This window comes from Gavialis gangeticus, unplaced genomic scaffold (genome assembly GCF_001723915.1).
Source record: "Gavialis gangeticus isolate Ggan-Ray unplaced genomic scaffold, GavGan_comp1, whole genome shotgun sequence".
NCBI lineage: Eukaryota > Metazoa > Chordata > Crocodylia > Gavialidae > Gavialis > Gavialis gangeticus.
In genome coordinates this window covers 3,270,414-3,279,276 of record NW_017729027.1, presented here as the reverse complement: position 1 = coordinate 3,279,276, position 8,863 = coordinate 3,270,414, and the positions used below count along the sequence as shown (strand labels likewise).

The window sequence follows — 8,863 nt, the reverse complement described above, 5'->3', positions numbered from 1 at the left end:
GAATGAGGTGGGGGGGTTTTCAAATGATATGTGGAGAAGTAAGGCATCTCTCTAAGACAGGAATTAAAAGTAAGATAGCCTTCTTCTGCTGATAATGTTTTGGAATTTGATTTGCAGAGAATGGAAAAAAGACCATTTCTGCAGCTGATGAAAACTGGCATAAATCTACTAAAGTCAATGGAGCCATCCTATTTTATATCTGTTGTTTATCTGGACCAATGTATTCTTTAGAACCTAAGAAACAGCAGGAAGAATGAGGAAGGGGAAAGCAAAAGCAAAGGCAGAAATGTCCAAGGTTCTTGTCTGAGGCAATAATATTAAAAGACTAGTAGTTGTTATAAACACAAAAGGTAGAATTTTGTAGGTTTGTTAACTAATATCATTTTATCTTCTAGGAAAATGATGAAGAGAAGATGTTTTGAGTTGGTCTGATGAAAATGCAACAGAAACAATTTCTCAAGAATTCTACATAACTTTATTAAATGTAGGAATTTTAAACCCCAAACAGTTACCATCTAAAAGCACCAGTCCCTTCCCCTCACCGTCTATTCCGTAGGGAAAAAAATGAATTTTACAAACTGTACAACAGAAGCCAATGTGGCTATCCAGCCAAAAACAGTAACTGAAAAGATGCTTATTACCTTGACCTTGGGCACAATCACAGTCTTGACCATGCTGCTGAATTCTGCTGTAATTGCAGCAATCTGCACAACCAAGAAATTACACCAGCCAGCAAATTATTTAATATGCTCGCTAGCTGTGACAGATCTGCTTGTTGCTATTCTAGTCATGCCTTTGAGTATTATATACATAATGATGGATAAATGGACTCTGGGACACTTCATCTGTGAGATATGGCTCAGCGTTGACATGACTTGTTGCACATGTTCAATTCTTCATCTTTGTGTCATTGCTCTGGATAGATATTGGGCAATCACAGATGCCATTGAATATGCCAGGAAAAGAACTGCAAAAAGGGCTGGGCTTATGATAGGCACTGTATGGACTATATCCATTTTCATTTCAATGCCACCATTGTTTTGGAGGAATCATCACAGCATCAGTATTCCAAGTGAGTGCCGTATTCAACACGATCATGTTATCTACACAATTTACTCCACTTTTGGAGCATTTTATATCCCCTTGACTTTAATACTGATCCTCTACTACAGAATTTATCATGCCGCAAAGAGCCTTTACCAAAAACGTGGTTCAAGCAGACACCTAAGCAACAGAAGCACCGACAGCCAAAACTCTTTTGCCAGCTGTAAGCTCACACAAACCTTCTGTGTGTCAGACTTCTCTACATCTGACCCCACCATGGAATTTGATAAAATAAATGCTTCGGTGAGAATCCCTCCCTTTGATAATGACCTAGACCTGGCTGGGGACCGTCAGCAGATTTCAAGTACACGGGAACGAAAGGCTGCTCGTATTCTGGGACTGATTTTAGGGGCTTTCATGTTGTCTTGGCTGCCATTTTTCATTAAGGAGCTTATCGTGGGCCTTAACATTTGCACTGTGTCTGAAAAAGTAGCTGACTTTTTGACCTGGCTTGGTTATGTCAACTCCCTTATCAACCCTCTGTTGTACACTAGTTTTAATGAAGATTTTAAGCTGGCCTTTAAAAAGCTCATTAGGTGTCGGGAACATTCTTAAAAGTATCTAAAAATGTTGATGACATGACTCCTTGGCCTTAAGAATGAGTAAAATAACCAGAATTTAGCAGCCTTTTTGCTTGGAAAAGAGAATTTGTGTTTCTCTATATGCTCAACTTCTCTTTAGCCTGTAAGTTGTTCTGCAGTTTTTTACCTCTGTTGTTATTTATGGTCCATAGTTTCAAATAAATTTTATTATACTGAGGCACAGATGTTTTCAGCAAGTGAACACAAAAAATAACGTATCCATTCATTTTTAGGATATTTTGCTTATGAATAATCTATCGTTCAAAAATCAAATTTCTTTTGTATTTTTCATTGATAAATGTCTAAATGAGCTTGCACTAAAGTTACATGAAGGTTGATCATCTAAATCCACATAAGTATATACTTGGTAAAAAATAAATTCAGCTCATGGTTGTGCCATTAACTACCAACTGAATTGTAAACCTTTGATACCGTCTCCTGAGGAAATATTGCCGTTCATTGAGAAGGAAAATAATTCTAATTTTCAGTGTAACTCATGGTAAAATAAACCTGCAGAGTCAAATTCTGCCATTCTATACATTATTCTTAGTCTGATGTAAATCCAGTGATATATCTGGAGTCAGATTTTGGCTCATTCCTTTTAAAAGAGGAGCTTGGCATATACTCCAAGAGATCTATATAAGCGACTTTGGCATTAGAGAAATAGGTTAACATATTATCCAGTTAACAGCTATAATCAGATGGCTATTGGCAAAAGCATAGAACGGCTATTGATTTGATTTGTGTGCTAATTGAGAACAAACTTAGCAGTGTCATGCTTATAGAGCCAGCTGCACCTCTGTCACTTTTCAAGTTTAATTATATCCCTTCAGGGCTTGGGCCTTGTGCCACATCTTGATGTGGAAGTACCACAAGTCTTCCATACATCAACTGGGCATGGGGCTAAAGAACACTGTATCACTCATTCTTACCTACAGAGCCAACTGAGTTCACTGGGTTGCAATTCTTCCCTCAGGCACAAATGGCCAGTGCTAAACCATAGCAAAACACCCTGCTAAAAACCAAAGTGTTGTTTATTTTTAACTGTAGGAACAAAGGAGTTACAGGAAACAATCTACTACACACAAGTCTTTCTTACCTAAAGGCTTACCATCTCTGGTGATAACCTTGGCAAGACTGATTTCTTCTGATGCCTCCAGGGTGTCCTATGTCTCTGTCTAGTTCCCCCAAAAAGCTAATTCCTCTCTCTCTAAAGAGGTTGCCCTTTTATCCTTCCTCTATGTTTAGAGACTTTTGCCTGTTCCGCTCTAAACCAGCTTTGTAAATAGGCTGGAAAAGAGACAAAATTAAAGCATTAGTTTTGACGCTGTCCTTTATACAACTGTCCTTGTTTTTTTCTGAAAGACTGTTTTCTGCCGTTCCTTTTCTCCTTGCTTCTTTTTTCAAAGTTCTGTTGAGCGAAATTAATATATTAATATAGAAAGCAGCTCAGTAATGCAGCAAACATTCAGTGTTCATGTATTATAACATGGCAGCTCCAAATCCACCATAGCAACTATTCACTATAGTGAAAATGTTGTGATAGAATAAGCCTTGGCAATGTGCATTGCACAGTGTTTTGAAACTTTGATGTATGACGTTCATCTCTTCATCTTGAGTTTAAGAAACTGTAAGTAACACAAGACTTTCTTGCAGTTGAGAGATATCATCCTTAGTTCTGGGAAAGAACATTTGTCTGGAAAGAAAGTGTTGTTCTCCCTGGTAGCTGACTACAAATTGAATGTGAATGTGAAAAAAGTGTGACCCAGAGCATATCCCATCTGTAGTGGCATTCTGCATTTAATGATTATAAAAGACTTATTTGCCTGAGCTCAAATATGTTCATCACTAGAAGCTTTTCTGAAGCTATGACTGTAGCTACTGCTACAAACTGCCTGGAATCCTAGTCCTGTTAATGTTTAGCAGCTAAAATGGGGGGGAAATATCTTATTCCACTGAAAAGTTCTGGTGGGAAAGTCCATGAATCCATTACAATTTCTCCTCTTTGCAGTTTGTCCAATAACCCAGAGCACTGCTGTTAGGGTGATTTCTGTCTCTCAACCAATGACTGTCTAACACAGTGATTCTCAGCAAGAGTGCCATACTGCCCTGGGGTGCCTAGAGATCATCTCAAGGGTACACTGGGGTGCCACACAATGTTAGTACTGTTAGGTTTACAAGCATGATTTAAAAGATAAACCCAGCAATTTCAAATAGAAATCCATAGTTGTGGTGTTCCAGAGTTCTTTGCAACAAAAAAACTGCTCCGTTATTTTTCTGTACAGTAGTAAAAAAAAAAAAAAAGAATAAAAATTAAGGACTGGCATTTTCCAAAGGGTGTCTCAAGTCTATTGCAGGGTACCTCAAGTCTAAAAAGGTTAAGAATCACTGGTCTATGTTAAAAATGCATAAACAATCCTGAAAGCAGGGACCAGACCCCATGTTCCCCTCCCCCACATCCCAACAGAGGCAGATTTCCTTTTGTTTTTTTCTCCCCCCCGGACTCTATTCAATTTTATATGAAATGTCCATTGGTTACAATGCAATTAAATCCAGTAGCAGAGAATCCTAGACCCCGTCCTCCTAACAGAGTGCCTACATCATTGGACGATGGAGGTACGATCACTCTTGCTTACTTTCCTTCTGGCTCCCTGAATATTGTTCCTTGGATGTGCAGTTCACCAGCTTCAACAGGAGAGGTGGAGAGATAATTCACATGGACCAGCCCATGGGCTGGTGTTTATGGCAATACTACTGGAGGTTGGAGATGTGCCTGTGAATTCCTTCAGGCTGAGGAAGACCCAAGAATACGGGCTTTCTACTTCCTGGACAAGGGTGTTAGCCACTCCCTAAGTGGCCCCAGCACATGGCCGAGTGGCTGGGATGGGGCTGTGGGCAGGCAGGAAGCAGCATCCAGAAGCAGAACAGGTGGGTGGGCCAGGGCTGGAAATGCAGGGCAGTGACAGCACAGAGCCAGGGCCCATGGCAGAGCTGCGATCTACTCCCCACACGTCGCTGTCCGCAGAACTGGTGCCTGGCGCAGCAGCATGCGGGGAGTGGACCATAGCTCTGCCCAGGGCCCAAGCCCCACACTGTCACCACCCCATGATCCCAACCCAGCTGCACCCAGCCAAGGCCCTATCCCACCTGCCCAGCTGCACGCCCTGCCTCCACGGGTCCCATAAAGTCCATTGTTTTCAATTCTACACAAATACACTTATCTTTGCATGAGAAGGGGCAGGTAATGGAGTGGCTGTGCTGAGAAAAGAAATTCAGAAAAAGAACCTCAAACATCACATAGGCTAGAAGCTAAACTACCAACAGAAATATTCTGATATCATCACCTCTACCACTGAAATGTTGAGAGTCATATTTCTTATGTGACTGTAATTTCTTGATTTGGAACGGGACATGACCTAACTGCTCTTCACAATAGCTGTTGTAGATATGCAAAAAGCTTTAAAAACTAACATGAAAATCATAATATTCACAAGCTGCCCAATCTTAATTTCTGTGCACTGAACAGTTCTTCTTCTAGTAACTTGTTTCCACCACTCAAACTACCAGTTAATGTCAGGTTTAAGATTTTATTTAATTTTAATATTCAAAGGTAATTAACAGTAAAAACAAATGGATACTTAATTTTCATGTTTCTCTATTAACTAAATACTTCACATTCATTGCAAACTGACTGAAGATTTTATAATTCAGTCATTAGCTGAACAGAGCTATGTTTTTTAACAGACATTGCCACATAGATGAAGATACATGGTACATGTCCTAGCACTCAAACCAAAGCTGAAAACAGCTCACAGGGTTGTATATTTACAACAATTAAACAAAGCATTAAAAAAAACTTGATTAGAACTTCCCTGTTACTTGGTGAAAGCAAAGCCATATATTAGCATAGTATTGCTTGTTGACAACTTCATTTTTATCTGAGATTTTTCAAATATGATGAAAAAATGGTTTGATAAAATGGTTACAGATATAATTTTTATTTCGTATCTTCTACAACCTCAGCTGCCTTCTTCCAGCTCTTTCCTGGATCTGTTCCAGTCAGACTGCCACACTCTCCACCCCACTAACTACCCTTAACATGGTCTCTATTAACAGGTTTATGGGTAGATTCCTCTGCCTCCACACGGATTTTATTTTCCTTGACCTTCTGATACTGTTGGTCATATCTATCTTCCTCAAAATCTTATCTTCCTTCACTTATACTGTCATCAACTGGTTTTCTTTCTGTCTGTGTTTTCATTTTTCTGCATTGCTTTCAGAGATTCTGTTTTCTTTGTTTTTCCTATTCACTGCAGGGGATCACAGCTTTGTCCTTGGCCCCTTCCTCTTCACTGCCTACACCATTTCTTTGGAGCATCTCGTCTCTATGCTACCAACTCACAAATCTAGTTTCCAATCCCGATTCTCTTCCTTCTGAGCCCCTTCTCTCAGCCTGCCTCTCTGACATCTCTTTTTGGCCAACTTTCTGGCAAATTAAATTTAATTGGTCCAAACAGAATGAACATCATATTTTCCTCTCAAAACCTTCCCATTGCCCTCACTGGTTCCTCTTTCACCACCACTTGAATTTCAAATCTGCTGATCCTCATTTTTAAGGTCCTTTGCTCCTGCCAATGTATTTGCTTTGTTTCTTACCCGATTCCATTTATTCTGCTTGTGTTGCCCATCTTAACTCCCTGTTTCTCCGAATAAAGCCTCCAAGATTTTTTCAATACCAACTTTTCATCATGTAATACCCTCCCTTACAGCCACTCTCCTCTCCCCTCTTCCAGATCCCCTTCCACCATGACTCCTTCAACAAAAATCTGATTGCTGAAGGCCATGTTGAGGAGAAATGGAGGGATGTCACTATGTCATGAAAAATTAAGTTTGTATCCTTTCCCAGCCTTCAAGTGATGCTTGTCCCATTAGACTATCCACTCCTCAGGGCAGGGAACATGTTGTCATCTGTATATGTAAAGACTGTATAGCATACAACAATAAATAACAGTTCCTAAGAAAGGAAAATAACCTGCTTTATCCATGTCATCCCTTTCAGGCACTGGTATTCTCAGTTGCAGAAATAGGTTACAATACATGAGGTTTATCACACTGACCATCAAAGGAACTGAGAGAGGATGTTGATGAGGTGCTTAGACTTTTAAGTGAAAATTAAGAATCCCTGTCCCATAAATTCTGCAATATAAAGGAATAGGAGTTAATTGCCAAACCCCCATCTAAAGCTACCATTTTTCCCAATGACAGATCTTCTCCATTAGATACAACAAATGCAGGAAAGTTCTACCAAAAAGAAGATGCACAAGGTTTATTTTAAGAGAACAATAAAAGTTATTCTATTTACTTAAATTTTGTTTGGTTTTTGTCTCCATTATGAAAAAGAAACCAGCACGGCAATGTTCAAGGTAATGTAATCTTCCAGTGTGAGGAGACACCTCACTTAATATGCTTTGTCTATTCTGTTTAAGCACTTCAACATCACTGTCAGTTATGTAGTTTTAAGTATCTTAAATTGCTCCGCTGTTTTAGTGGACATGGTAGATCTTTCAGTGACTGCCTCAAACGTGACAAGTTTGTATTATATAAGATTCCAATTTAAAACAAAGCTCCCTTTGTAATTACAATACACTCAACATGTGAGGTCCACTCATTTAAAAAAATAATTCTTGAAAGTAAACTCAGCTGACTCCACTTACCAGCTATAAACTCATTCTCTCAACATCCTCTAAAGATGAATGTCATTGGCACCTAGTTGTTTTTCTCACAAGAGTTTTTTGCTTTATAAGTTACATGCAAGCAGATGATTTCTTATAAGTTGATTCTTATAAATATATTATCTATGATTATCCTTACCCTCAGGCTAATACAGTATTTGATAAACTCACATTAAAGTGAACTGAAAATGAAGTATCCAGTCATATCAACAAACTCTTGGGAATGAGTTAATAGAATTTTACCTAATTTGGCATGGGACCAATTATAAAATCCCAAATTCTACTTAGCTATCACAATGTAAGTCTTATCCAGGGCTCCCTGAAGCCAGTTGACATGATCTACTGACCTTAGTGGGCATTGGAGCAGGCCTTGGATGCATAATTTTTTCCCAGTTATGTCATCTCACATCCTCTCCTTGTGATAGGTTAGATCTTAGGTGAAGGATCTCTTCAGCCTTCACAAGAGACGTCTGAGGGGAGATCTTGTAGCCGCCTATAAGCTTATCAATGTAGGACAACAGGGAATTGGAAATGAGCTATTTACCAGGGCACCCCTAGGAGTAACTAGGAATAATGGGTGCAAACTAGTGGAAAGTAGATTTAGGTTAGACATTAGAAAGAATTTTTTTACAGTAAGGTTGGCCAGAATCTGGAATGGGCTTCCAAGAGAGGTGGTACTATCACCTAACTTGGAGGTCTTCAAGAGGAGGCTTGACAGTCACCTGGCTGGAGTCATCTGACCTTGGTCCTCTTTCCTGCTAGGGGCAGGGAATCAGACATGATGATCCTTTGTGCTCCCTTCCAAGTCTACAATCTATGATTCTATGAATCTTCAGCTAAATTGAACAGCTCAATTTACACCAATGAAGTGTCTTTATCTGCTCCTCGGAGTGCACTGTATGAGTTCACCCACTTAGATATTTCTGTAATGCTTACTAAGTAAACATATAACTAGCAAATCATTGAAAAGCATGTTCTGGGTAAGGATACTAACCCTTCTATTTATGATCAAAAGATTTCCGTTTCCTTCCTGGGGCATGGACACTTAAACAAGTTACTGTGAAGTAAACAAGAACATGGTTTTACAACACATCAGCTACTCTGTGGCAACTGCCCCTGGACACACTCTAAATGAAACCCCTCTTTCACTGAAGCGTAAATTACTACTGCTTAGCTTTAATTTCCTATAGAGTTAGAACATGCCCATCAGCAGTTACTGTGGAGTAGCTGACTGTAATGTCCTTCCCCCATTTACCTTGCAGGAATTTGTTCACATGTCCCTGGCCTTAATCCACAGCTTCTCTTGCCATTTCTCCTCGTCCCTGCCAGGTCCCTGGATCCTCTTCACTATTCCTGAAGTATTCTTCATAACTTTTTCCATATCTTCTTCCTCTCAAGTTCCTGTACACTGATTCCTTCCAGGAATAATAAATCATTAGTAATTAT

General features: G+C 39.5%; 1 protein-coding gene across 1 annotated transcript; it reads left to right on the top strand.

The window, feature by feature from the left end:
• Nucleotides 1-399: 399 nt before the first annotated feature.
• HTR1E (5-hydroxytryptamine receptor 1E) lies at nucleotides 400-3,022 on the top strand. Its single transcript, XM_019520380.1, has one exon. The coding sequence runs from the start codon at nucleotides 565-567 to the stop codon at nucleotides 1,657-1,659; it is 1,095 nt and encodes a 364-aa protein (XP_019375925.1). The 5' UTR covers nucleotides 400-564; the 3' UTR covers nucleotides 1,660-3,022.
• The last annotated feature ends 5,841 nt before the right edge of the window (nucleotides 3,023-8,863 follow it).

Coding starts and splice junctions, on each gene's coding strand:
- HTR1E (XM_019520380.1), top strand. CDS start 565: ATGAATTTTACAAACTGTACAACAGAAGCCAATGTGGCTATCCAGCCA.